General features: G+C 37.1%; 1 protein-coding gene across 2 annotated transcripts in view; it reads right to left on the bottom strand.

Annotated features, from left to right (window-relative positions):
• LARS1 (leucyl-tRNA synthetase 1) overlaps positions 1-12,532 on the bottom strand; it is a 68,954-nt gene that overhangs the window by 32,490 nt on the left and 23,932 nt on the right. For both annotated transcript variants that reach the window (XM_082726037.1, XM_082726038.1), the window contains 9 exons: positions 10,796-10,849; positions 9,650-9,790; positions 7,746-7,823; positions 3,802-3,887; positions 3,637-3,702; positions 3,452-3,534; positions 2,897-3,035; positions 2,144-2,356; positions 180-237 (listed from right to left, as the gene is read on the bottom strand). In XM_082726037.1, coding sequence (XP_082582163.1) covers positions 180-237; positions 2,144-2,356; positions 2,897-3,035; positions 3,452-3,534; positions 3,637-3,702; positions 3,802-3,887; positions 7,746-7,823; positions 9,650-9,790; positions 10,796-10,849 — 918 coding nt within the window. The remainder of the gene's footprint in view (positions 1-179; positions 238-2,143; positions 2,357-2,896; positions 3,036-3,451; positions 3,535-3,636; positions 3,703-3,801; positions 3,888-7,745; positions 7,824-9,649; positions 9,791-10,795; positions 10,850-12,532) is intronic.

The raw sequence follows: 12,532 nt of genomic DNA, 5'->3' as shown, positions 1-12,532 counted from the left end.
AGTTTTCCCAGTTCCTGCACTCCGTTAATACTATTTACTCCACTTACTCCCTAATTTATGCTGGTAGTCCTAAACATTTTAAATGGAAGATTAACACTGATTTTTACACTCTCTATTTCTTTAAAATGTACAACTTCCTACATCTGCAAAGTTCTCGGCATAATTTTAAATTTACTTACCTTCTCAGAGTTGAGGAGGAGATGTCCATTTGCTCTCACAGCAGTGGGCCATTTGTCACTTTAGAGGTAAATGTTTAAAGACAGAAAATAAAACTTTAAGGTTCGAGTCTAAGCTTAAGAAGTTGAGGTAAATGCTGAAAGCTTTACAACAGTTTGCTAAGACGATGTAAATGTACTGAGTCCTGCTCTTAATAGGAAACAAATGAAAATAAGAAGTGCCCATTAATAAAGGACTGGTTACATAAACTATGGTATAGGCATACACTGAAATACTATGTAATAGGTATTTTAAAAATATAGGAAAGGGCTAGATATGTGGATATAAATAAATCTTAGAAGCATACAATCACATGGGGGATAAAAGTGTCCACAGTGTTGTATCTCTGCATAATTAAAAAATAAATAAACATGGGGTGCCTGGATAGCTCAGTCCAAAAACCAAGTGACTCTTGGTCTTTGGATTTTGAGTTCAAGGCCCACACTGAGTGTAGAGACTCCTTAAATAAATAAATAATCTGATGCTAGTTTATTCATAAACATGTCATCCAGAAGAAATCATAAGAAAGCAGTGGCAGGGATTACCTATGGGAAGCAGAGTGATGCGGGGGCAAGGGTAAAAGTTCCCTTTTCTTTTTTTTTTATGAACTCTTTGAATTTTTGAACTATGTAAGTTCCACTCATTCATTCTAGCAATGAGATTATGCGAGGATAGTGGTTGAGAACAAGAGTCCTGGAGACAGGCTGTAGGGTTTGCATCCTCACTGTGTCATTGCTGGGTAACTCAGCAATGAGTTACAATGAACTCTCTAAGCCTCAATAAGGTTCCTAGTCTATAAAACGAGGATATTATAGAACGTCCTGGAAAAGTTGTAATGAAAATGAAATGAGTTGTCATAAGTGATTAGAACAGTGCCGGGTCTTACTGATAATTATTACTTACAAGCACTTGACATTATTACTTACCTATAATTTATAAAATCGAATACATGTTCAAAAACTTGATGCAAAGGGATGAACACTCAACTATGTTCCCCAAAAATACTTCTGAGATATCCAATTTCTCCAAAAATACATTTTAAACAGTAACAACAAAATAATTGGGTAACATAAGATTTACTTTATTCCTCTACTTCAAAATCTTCCTCTTATTCTTGAGAAAGAAAATGCAATCTCATTCTAAATATAGAAAGTCACATGAGATTGTTCTGGTGATATGAAATAAAATTTAAACAGAGGGAGGTGTCTGTTTCCTCGGCTACCTTGAGAGACTAAATGAAAGGCACAGAGACATATTTGGATCAAGAGGAAAAGATGATAGAAGTATTACTTTTGAGCATACAGGATTAAAAATGACACTTAGATTCAGACTCTACTCAAAATACCACTACCAGGGACACCTGGGTGGCTCAGTCAATTAAGCATCCGACTCTTGGTTTTGGCTCAGGCCATAATCTCAGGATCATTGGACTGAACCTTGTGTCAGTCTCTGTGCTGAGTGTGGAGCCTGCTGAACACTCTCTCACTTCCTCTCCCTCTCCCCCTTCCTTCCACACTCTCTCTCAAAGGGGAAAAAAAAAAAAAAAGAACATCACTACCAACTAATGCCGTAAACTTGCAGCTCTCAGCTCTAAAGGGATGTTTCCTTCCAATTCTAACATTCTAGGCTCTGTCTTGAACCACCTTTATTTCTGCATGTAAGAGGTCAAAGAGTCACAAAATAGGTCAAGTAAAGTACTGAAAGACTGTCAAGGTACCTGAAATGTGATGTGCTTTGGTGAGCCCAAGGTAAATATGTGGATTTCTGGATGTAACAGAGAGGAGAAAGAGTGCTTTCTGCTTCATTTATATGTTCAACAGAAGAAAAAGACGGCAACTGGCAAACCTAACTATGCCTTGCAGAGTAACTTCTTAAATATTTGACATCATAAGACATAAGTTTAGTCTGCAGCCTTTTTAGCACTCACCTTTGTTCTGGCCACATAGCCACATGATTATAAAGGTAATATGAAAGATGATTAGGAACAAGATCCTTGCCAGACACTCGGAGATCCACAGGATACCAGAACTCAAATTCCTGCTTTAACTGATCTAATTTCTCCCTTGGAATCTGAGTCTTGGGAAATGGAGCCTCCTTGAAGAAAACATAATCCCAAACCTCCTTGGTCATCTGTTGCGGTCTGTATTAAATATAAAACAAACAACAAAATATACAGATTATTTCTTTGAAGAAATCAAAATATTCACGTAATCATGACATAGGAATCTCTTAATATACCTATACTAACAAATGATGACAAAAAACTTCAATAAGGGGGCACCTGGGTGGTTCAGCAGGTTAAAGCCTCTGCTTCGGCTCAGGTCATGATCCCAGGGTCCTGGGATCGAGCCCCACATCGGGCTCTCTGCTCCGCAGGGAGCCTGCTTCCTCCTCTCTCTCTGCCTGCCTCTCTGCCTACTTGTGATCTCTGTCAAATAAATAAATAAAATATTTTTTAAAAAAAGACTTCAATAAGAATAAAGAATGGTAACGATAACAGAGGAGCTATTTATTACTTTTTCTCAGTGCAGCAGCAAAAAAACAAAAACATCGTAACAAAACTCTGCTAAAGGAATTCTGATGAAAACTAAATTAAAAAAAAAGAATTTTCAATGCGTATATCAAAAGATTATATCTCTTGCTAACAAACTACACTACTTTGCCTCATCCATTTACCCACCTGATGCCCAGCGGAGACTCTGCCTGTCCACGCAAGTTCCCCCCTTGCAGCAGGTGCGCAACTGTGTAAAATGCCATGTAAATAGTGGAATCAGAGAGCGATTCGATCAGCCACTGCTCATCCCAGGGCAGACGGGTACCTGCAAGATAAAAAGAAAAAAAATTAATGCATGAGGAACTCAAGAGACATGTCATCTAGAGAATCCACATTTTTAAGACATATAGCATTTACAAAGCTCTTTATTTTAAGAAGGTCTTAAATTTGCTTGTATAATTAACAAAATAAACTGGTACATAAAAAACCAAACAGCTGAAGCACTGGAAACTTTCTTAAAAAAAAAAAAAAATCCATAAAGCTATCTGGGTTAGAGAGGTCATATTTCTACTACCAGGAAGATGATAGGGCACCATGTTCTAGTTTCCCTCACCCTCTAATTGAAACCTCTCACTTCCAATTCAGAAAAAATAATACAAAAGAGGGAGACAAGGTAAAAGTGTAAATTTGCCGTGTAATTGGCAAAGTCATTCAAACAGAAGAATTTGAAGTATGCGTTACCTAAACCGTAAGTTCTCGAGCAAGCATGCTCTTGTAGCCAACCTAAGGTAGCTTCAAAATTCCTCCTGGTCTCCTCACAGAATCTGGAGAGAGTAAAAGATAAAGCGCCTTTCTTCACTTTCACTGTCTTCCATGTTTCTCATCTCCTCTCCCTTCCCTCATCACCTTTCCCCTTTCTTTCTTACGTTTCCAGGCCCTTCAAGCACTGAGATGTCTGTTTTTTCCAGTTCTCTTCTCCATAATCCAAGTACCTTGGGAGAGGAAAGATTGATTAAAAAAATAATAATAATAAAAGTCAAAAGGATAAATAAAGTGACTGGAGGAAATTTCTTGCTATGAGAGAGACTAACCACTGATCACACAGGGCCACGACACATTCATCTGCAGATCTGGACATAACTTGTTTCTCCGGTTCCATGTAAATAAATGCATCTCCCTACACAAAAGCAAACAAAAATATATCAGGTGTTATGTCAAGTCAATCTCTATTCCTCAGCGATAATAAAAACAACTTCAAAAAAAAAAAAAATGTTATACTAATAACCAAAACCCCACATTTTCATTATGTCTTCCCTCGTCCCAGCAGAAGTTATCAGCCTTTCTTTCTACACATTTGCTTTTGAAAAGGTGAGCATCTTTGTCAACAGATCATCTTTCCTATAGATTATTAGATTATTCCTTTTCAGTAGAATGTAAAAGATGTTCAAGAGTTTCTAATTCTATGGTTTGAAGGTCAGATTGCCTATGGAAGCCTTTTATCCTTGTTAGAATAAAAATGTAAAAAAAATGAAATTAAATGCATGGAACCACTGCTTTAAAAAAAACATGCACAAAAATTAAACATGGAAAATATTGCTGCTAAAGATTTATAGTGTCATGAAAAATGCTCACTAGTAAACTAACCATGAATTTAATTATTTACCAAATACAAGCACCTCTTAACGTATTATGTTCTCAAACTTTTAAGCCTATTTTAAAAAATAAATCCAACACTATTATTCATAAAATGGCCAGTTTTTCTGTGTTTTTAATTTAATTCTTCATACTGTTAAATAGCGAGGACTTTTTAAAGATGATAAATTAAAAACAGACATTTAACTCTACTACCTCTCAAAATTCCAGCAAAATGACAATAAGGAGAGTTTTTCTTTTTTCCAGGGGCATGAATTTACAGATACAAAAGAACAGAACAAGAAATAATATCAACCAGCTTTTGGAAACTAAAAACCAGGATGAACGACAACTGCATTAGCAGGTTGAGGAAAGCTAGCTAAATCCTAAGCCAGCACTAGAGAAGGTGAAAAGCAATCCAATTTGCATTGCAGAACCTCCAAAAAACTCAACAATTTGTGGTATAAGATGGTGCTGGAAGTGGAGGCAATATGAGGCTGAAAATAAGGGAACTAACTTAAGTTTTTAAAGAAGAGGTTAGAGCCCCAGACACTCTAATCCCACACTACACAGACTTGAAACTCTTCCCTATGCCAGCAGAACAATGAAAGTTTCTTCTCTGGAGAGGAGGAGAGAATAACTCAACCAAAAACAAAGTTGAGGGCACAGGTATCACAGTGGGAATAGATGAACTAACTGGAAAGTCAGTACATTGGGAATTGGTATTGCCCCTAGCAACCTTTTCAACTCCCAGAATGCTCAGTTAGCTCAGACCTTTTAAGCCAGAAACTGGAAGAATCTTTTGGGAGGAATCCAACAAATACAAGAAGCTCTAATTAACATCAAGGCTAACAAAAGCTTCTCCAAAAGCCAAACAGCCCTTCTATTTCTTTTCCCCAAACAGCCCTTCCAGATCTTCCCCAGTGAAGTCCTACTCACATGCAAAATGCTTCTGATTACCTTTTCATACCCACTCGTAAATATCAACAACTTTTCTCAGGGAAATAAGAGATTAAGATTTCACATCCATGAAACAGGAACAGCAACCTCTAAAAGAGGATCAATTAGATAGCAAGAATAAGCTCTTATACTGGCCCTGTGTTGGTAATCTCAAAGATGGATAATAGTATATAGGAATTCATCATACTACTCTCCACTTTTAATACATTTGAAATTTTCCATACTAAGAAAAAACATGTTCTACATGCTCACAAATAGCAGATTAAAAAAACCCCACAGTTAACAAACAAAATCTTAAAGGAAGAAAAAGTTGAGGGACTCTGCCAGAAAGAAAAGGACTTCCAAAATCTAAGAGAACCAATATCTGAACAAAAATAATTCAGAAAGTGAAAATAAAGAACAGGAAGAGATGAAACAATCAAAGAAAAGGTCAAGAAATTTTCCCAAAATTAAACCACAAAAGTCTCCAAACTGAAGGAATCCACCAAGCACTCAGAAAAGTAATAAAAAATGACTTACACCAAGGTAAGTCATGAAATTTTAGAATACCCAGAAGAAAAAGAAGATTCTACAAGCTTCCAGAGAAGGGAAAAACAAGTCATTCACAAAAAAAATCAGTTATTACCAAAATGATCTTGGACTTCTCAGCAGCATTACCGAAAAAGAACGCCTGGGGTAATGCCCATAAAATTTTAAAGCAAAATTATTTTCAATCTAAAGTCCTGTCCCCAAGCAATCAAATATGAAGACAGACTAAAGCTATTTCAGATATGGAAGCTCACAAAAATTTACCTTCCAGGTATGCTTTTTCAGGAAAGCCACTAGAAGCAGAGCTTCACAAATGAGAAAGTAAATAATAGAGCAGCAGTGATGGGATCAAGAATAGAAGACCTCCAACTTTAAAAAAAAAAAAAAAAAAAGGAAATTCTTAGTAATAGTGGAGAAATCTCCCAGATGACATTTGTCCACCAAGACAGTAAGCAACTAGTCCTGACTAAAACAGGCAAGGCAGCTCTGGAAGAACTTTCTCTAAGATGGAACCAACAGCGTATTGATGTGTAAAAGTATTATGAGAAGAAATAAATGGGCCAGAATCTGGGGATGGAGTACTGATCATTATATTTTAAAAGAAGGAAATTAAAAAAAAAAAAAAAAAGACAACTACTAATGCCAGGGGAAAACAAAAGCTGGGGAAGAAAAGTTCTCATTGTACACTTCATTGTAGATCAGTGATGCCTCAAAAATGCACACAATGACTACTGTTCTCATGAAAGTTATAATATACCCAGGCTAGGAAGATAGGAGGTAGAAGAGTATATACAAATAGTGAGGTTAGAAAGAAAGACACAAGGTAGAAGGAAGAGTTAAATCTTGATTTTCCACAATAGGAAGTCAATGGCTAATGCCTAAAACTGAAAAACAAAATTAAAAAATGACTGTGCTAGCATTAAGATTAAAGATCTTTAAGAGAGACAGAACTTTTTTTAAAAGAAACAACTGAAAGAGTTGAAAGTAAGCCTGTTCAAAGAAGAGAAATTTTTTTATTTTTATATATTTTTTATTTTAATAAGCTTTACAGACCACTGTCACTATGTACTAAGGCCATATACAACTGTCAGAAATCAAAATTTAATTTAAAAATTAAGTAGCTAGGGGTGCCTGGGTGGCTCAGTGGTTAAGCTCCTGCCTTCAGCTCGGGTCATGATCTCAGGGTCCTGGGATTGAGTCCCACCTCGGGCTCTCTGCTCGGCGGGGAGCCTGCTTCCTCCTCTCACTCTCTATGCCTGCCTCTCTGTCTACTTGTGATCTCTGTCAAATAAATAAAAAATCTTAAAAAAAAAATTAAGTAGCTAAACAGAAAAAGACATTTCAAAAAAATGAAGACAGAGGGGAAAGAAAAAGGATGAAGTTAAAAGTAAAGCACTAGGGGCGCCTGGGTGGCTCAGTGGGTTGAGCCGCTGCCTTCGGCTCGGGTCATGATCTCCGGGTCCTGGGATCGAGTCCCGCATCGGGCTCTCTGCTCGGCAGGGAGCCTGCTTCCCTTCCTCTCTCTCTGCCTGCCTCTCCATCTACTTGTGATTTCTCTCTGTCAAATAAATAAATAAATCTTTAAAAAAAAAAAAAAAAAAAAAAAAAGTAAAGCACTACACCAAGAGAACTGTTAACTATCAGTATTTCAAATGGCCGCTGCCAACAAAAATCTTTAAGTTCTCTGTGCTTTGCATGTGCCAACTTTACAGGTCTACATGCCATCAACATTACAGGTGGGATGTTCAAGTTAAACAAATTGCTAAATAAGTCTCCTATTTCCTGCCATAAAATTATTTATTTTTAATAGAGCTCCAGGCTTTATTATAGAACTCAGTACTAATTAACACCATGAAGTCTATTAACTGAAAGGTTTTCTCCTAAAGCAGCCTTCAAAGGATAGTCTATCACATACAGTGTCAATCATGCTTTTCTGAATAGTCTTCTTTACATCTTGGACCTTCTGTCCCTTAAATCCATCCACCAGCATTACCTAAAAGGATGAGAAGTGGGGGGAAAAAAAAAAGAGAAAATGATTAAAATTTGCTTTGTGTTTCCTCCAAACTTTTCCTAACTAAATTTACTTCCATCCACAACCAAGATATTTTTAGTATGAAATTTATCACACTTATAATCTTAAATTTTTATTCTGCTATAGCTTAGATAACTAATATTTATAATATACTTGTTTTTCTTTTGGTGTAAGTAGGATAGCTATCAGGAACATGATTAGGAAGGAGTCCTCACTTCTTTCCCACTTCTCAGATTTCCATTTGGAGCTAATTTCAATAGGCTCACTCATCTCATTCCTGAAGGCTTTGGGAAAATGAACTGAGTACATGCAGCTCAGCCCCATCTAGACTTGTTTCCAACTATGCCTACTGCCAGCGAGCATTTTCCTTTGCTTGGCCATATGATAAACCTGGCCCTTGGGACACCTGGGTGGCTCAGTCGTTAAGCTCCTGCTTTTGGTTCAGGTCATGGTCTCAGGGTCCTGGGATCGAGCCCCACATTGGCTTGGTCCTGCTTAGCGGGGAGCCTGCTTCTCCCTCTCACACTTCTCCCTCTTGTGTTCCCTCTCTCACTGTCTCTCTCTCTGTCAAACAAATAAATAAAATCTTTAAACACACACACACACACACACACAAACCTGGCCCTTAAGGAAGGCCTGTTTTTCAACTCGGCCTTTTATGTAGTGAGGAAATTCAATTCTAGGACTAAGTATTAGCTTGCCCATTGTTGTCACAGATCTAAGCCACACAATCCCCTTTCAGGTGGCATTCTGATCTCCAGCTATGTGACTCCTGTTTCTCTCTGAAATAGTTTCTATTTTAAATGGAAAAGACACAAGCTCTTTTTTTGACTTTCCAACCCTCTAACATGCCAAAATGCTTTTTATCTATTTAATTCATCATTATGAAATTATACTAATTCATCATTACGGTACAGTGGTTAAGAGCACAAATCCCAGGGGCACCTGGGTGGCTAAGTCAGTTGAATGTCTGACTCTTGATTTTGCTCAGGTCATGATCTCAGGGTTTTAAGACTGAGCCCTGCCTCAGGCCCTGTGCTGTGCGTGGAGCTTGCTTAAGATTCACTCTTTCCTTCTCCCTCTGTTCCTCCGCTGACCCCGTTTCCATACACCCAAGCTCACTCTTTCTTAAATAAATAAATAAGCAAGCAGGCACAAAACCTAGAGCCAAGCTGACCAGTGTGAGTACCAGTTCTGCCACTGGCTGCCTATCTGGTTGATTTCAGGTAAATTACTTAATATCGGGGCGCCTGGGTGGCTCAGTGGGTTAAAGCCTCTGCCTTCAGCTCAGGTCATGATCCCAGGGTCCTGGGATCGAGCCCCAAGTTGGGCTCTCTGCGCAGCAGGGAACCTGCCTCCACCTTTCTCTCTCTGTCTGCCTCTCTGCCTACTTGTGATCTCTGTCTGTCAAATAAATAAATAAAATTTAAAAAAAAAAAAGGAATCTAGAGGGACGCCTGGGTGGCTCAGTCATTAAATGTCTGCCTTTGGCTTAGGTCATGGTCCCAGGGTTATGGGATTGATCCCCCTGCTGGGCTCCCTGCTCAGAAGCGTGCTTCTCCTTCTCCCTCTTCCCCTCTGCATGCCTGTGCTCTTTTTCTCTCTCATTAAATAAATAAAATATTTAAATAAATTAAATAATTAAAAAATAAATCTGGAAACGGAAGAACACAGTCTCATATAAATCTCTCTCAAATCAGTATATAGTTGAAACCATATTGAATTTTTCTATTTTTTTCTAAATCACTGAAAAAATTACAGAGCAAAACTTAAAAATTATTACTTACACCATCATAAAACCCTTTCAGATATAACTTCTCCTTTGCTTCTGCAAGCTTTTCTCGGTCATTCTGGCTTTGAACTTTCAAAGCATCACAAATGGTTACAGCAGAAAGATTTCCAAAACCTGGAATTTCAATGATTGGCACCTGCAAAGAACAGCATGTCAGGAACTTATTCACACTGAATGAACACAAAAACAGCCCCATGGGGCATAATCCTTTTGCCTCTACGGTCTAATGAAGTCATTTCAGATTTTATATATCATTACAGAAGCACCATACATCAGGTAATCACAGTGACTAACACCCAGATGTGAATTTGTATTCCTACTCTCCTCCACAGGAACTACCCAAATTCTCTGCACCAAGCCCCAAATTGTCCTTCCTGCAGTACCGAACATACCTTCTCCAGCTCACAACCCTACACGGGCATATAATTATCTAAATAATAAATTCTGAAACTAGGAAAATGATGTAAACAACTAAATTTAAGGATGGTCTTACTGCTGGTTTATGATGTCTTCCAAATTCTTCATGAAAGTTACTTGCTAGTGATTAAAATGTTTTTGTTCTCCAGGCATTAATATGAAAACATAGCCATTCATGACTAATATGGCAAAAATTTTGTCTTTAGAAGCTTGAAAATTGGCCAAACTAGCAAAATAAGTGATTATAAAATTGGTGATGCTAAGAAAGTCATTTATTCCAGAATTACAGGTGCTAGGTGCTAAGAAAATGCTTATGGTTGGTCTTTTTCTCACTCCTAACTGCCACAGCAGATATCAAATTAAAATAAGTAAACTTGGGCGCCTGGGTGGCTCAGTGGGTTAAGCCGCTGCCTTCGGCTCAGGTCATGATCTCGGGGTCCTGGGATCGAGTCCCACATCGGGCTCTCTGCTCAGCAGGGAGCCTGCTTCCTTCTCTCTCTCTCTCTGCCTGCCTCTCAGTGTACTTGTGATTTCTCTCTGTCAAATAAATAAATAAAATCTTTAAAAAAAAAAATAAAATAAAATAAAATAAGTAAACTCTTACGCAAATTCCCTCTCATTTTTATATTCACCAACTATACAATTTTGTTACAAGGAAAATGTTAGCTCTTTTTTCACTGATAAAGAGAGGGGTATAACTATTCTGAATCTTCTATGTACTCACCGGCTCAAATGGCAAGACCATGTCATCTCTAATTCCATACTTTGTTCGTAAGGCCTACCAAAAAATTTTGCAAATTAACACAATGATCAGCACTTAACTGGAAGAATCATTGAGAGAACCAAAACCAAAACTTTTTTTAATTATTTGTTCTCCTCTCCATACAGAGAATTTTTTAAATTTTACCAAATATCTCAAGAACAGACCTATGACTTTCAAAAACTCAACCGTTTAAGTTAGAATGAATGGCTTAAATGAAAAAATAGTGAGTCAAAAGCAAAAATTCACACACATACACACACACATGAAAATAAGGTTCATACCCTAAGTTGCAATGAAAATGTGAATATCAGAAAACTTTTTTTGAAGTTTTATGAAACCCATCAAAACAGATTAAAGAAGAAAAATCACATGATCCTACCAAGAGATGCAAAAAAAGCTTTCGACAAAATCTAATACCCATTCATGATAAAAACTCCTAATAAACAGGAACAGATGCAGACCTTCTGAACATAAAGACTATCTACAAAAAATCTACAACTCCTATCATACTTAACGATGAGAAACTCAAAGCTTTTCCACTAAGATCAGGTATGAGGCAAAGATGTCCCCTCTCGCTGCTTCTTTTCAGTATCATTCCGAATGTCCTTGCCAAAAGAAATCAAGAGACGAAACTCCTAGAACTAATAAACAATTATAGTAAGGTTGCAGGATACACAGTTAATTACACAAAAGTATACTAAGAATGTATTAAGAATGAACAAGTGGACTTCAAAATTAAAAACATAGTATCATTAATATTAGCACCCCCCAAAATTAAATACTTAGGTACAAAAGTAACATCACATACATAAGATCTATGTAAGAAAAACTATGAAACTCTGTGAACAGAATAAAAAAACTGACTAAATGGACAGACACGTCATGTTCATGGACTGGAAGATTCAGTATTGTCAAGATGTCAATTCTTCCCAACTTACCTACAGATTCAAAGCAATCTCAACCAAAATCCCATCAAGTTATTTTATGAGTATCAACAAACTCATTTCAAAATTTGCAAAAGGCCAAAAATTATCAAATCAATACTGAAGAACACAGTTGGCTTCTGGCTTCAAGACTTCCTACAAAGTTATAATAATGAATACAGTGTGGTACTAACAAAAGAAGAGAAAATTGTTCAGTGGAACCAACACAGAGAGGACAGAAACAGACCCCAAAAATATAAGCAACTGATCTTTGACAAAGGAGCAAAGGCAACACAATAATTCAAAGACAGTCTTTTCAACAAATGTTACTGAAGAACTGGACATTCACATGCAAAAAAAAAAAAAAAAAAAAGAATCTAGACACAGACCTTACACTGTCATAAAAATTAACTCAAAATGGATCACAGACCTAGATGTAAAACCAAAACTATAAAATTCCTATGAGATAATGTAGGTGAAAACTTAAATGACAACAGGTACGGTAGTGCCTTTTCAGATACATCAAAGACACAATCCATGAAAGAAATAATAAGCTGCACATTATTAAAATCGAAAACTGCTCTGCAAAAGACAGGTTCAGAAATTAAAAGACAAGCCAAATATCAGGAAAAAATATTTACAAAAGACACATCTGATAAAGGACTATTATCCAAAATATACAAAGAATTCTCAAAACTGAATAATAAGAAAACAAACAATCCGGGTCGCCAGGGTGACTCAGCTAGTTAAGCACCTGTCTGCCCTTGGCTCAGGT

This window comes from Mustela nivalis (assembly GCF_964662115.1).
Source record: "Mustela nivalis genome assembly, chromosome: 3".
Classification (NCBI taxonomy): Eukaryota; Metazoa; Chordata; class Mammalia; order Carnivora; family Mustelidae; genus Mustela; species Mustela nivalis.
Note: the sequence above shows the minus strand (reverse complement) of the source record. Positions and strands in the feature narration are given on the sequence as shown.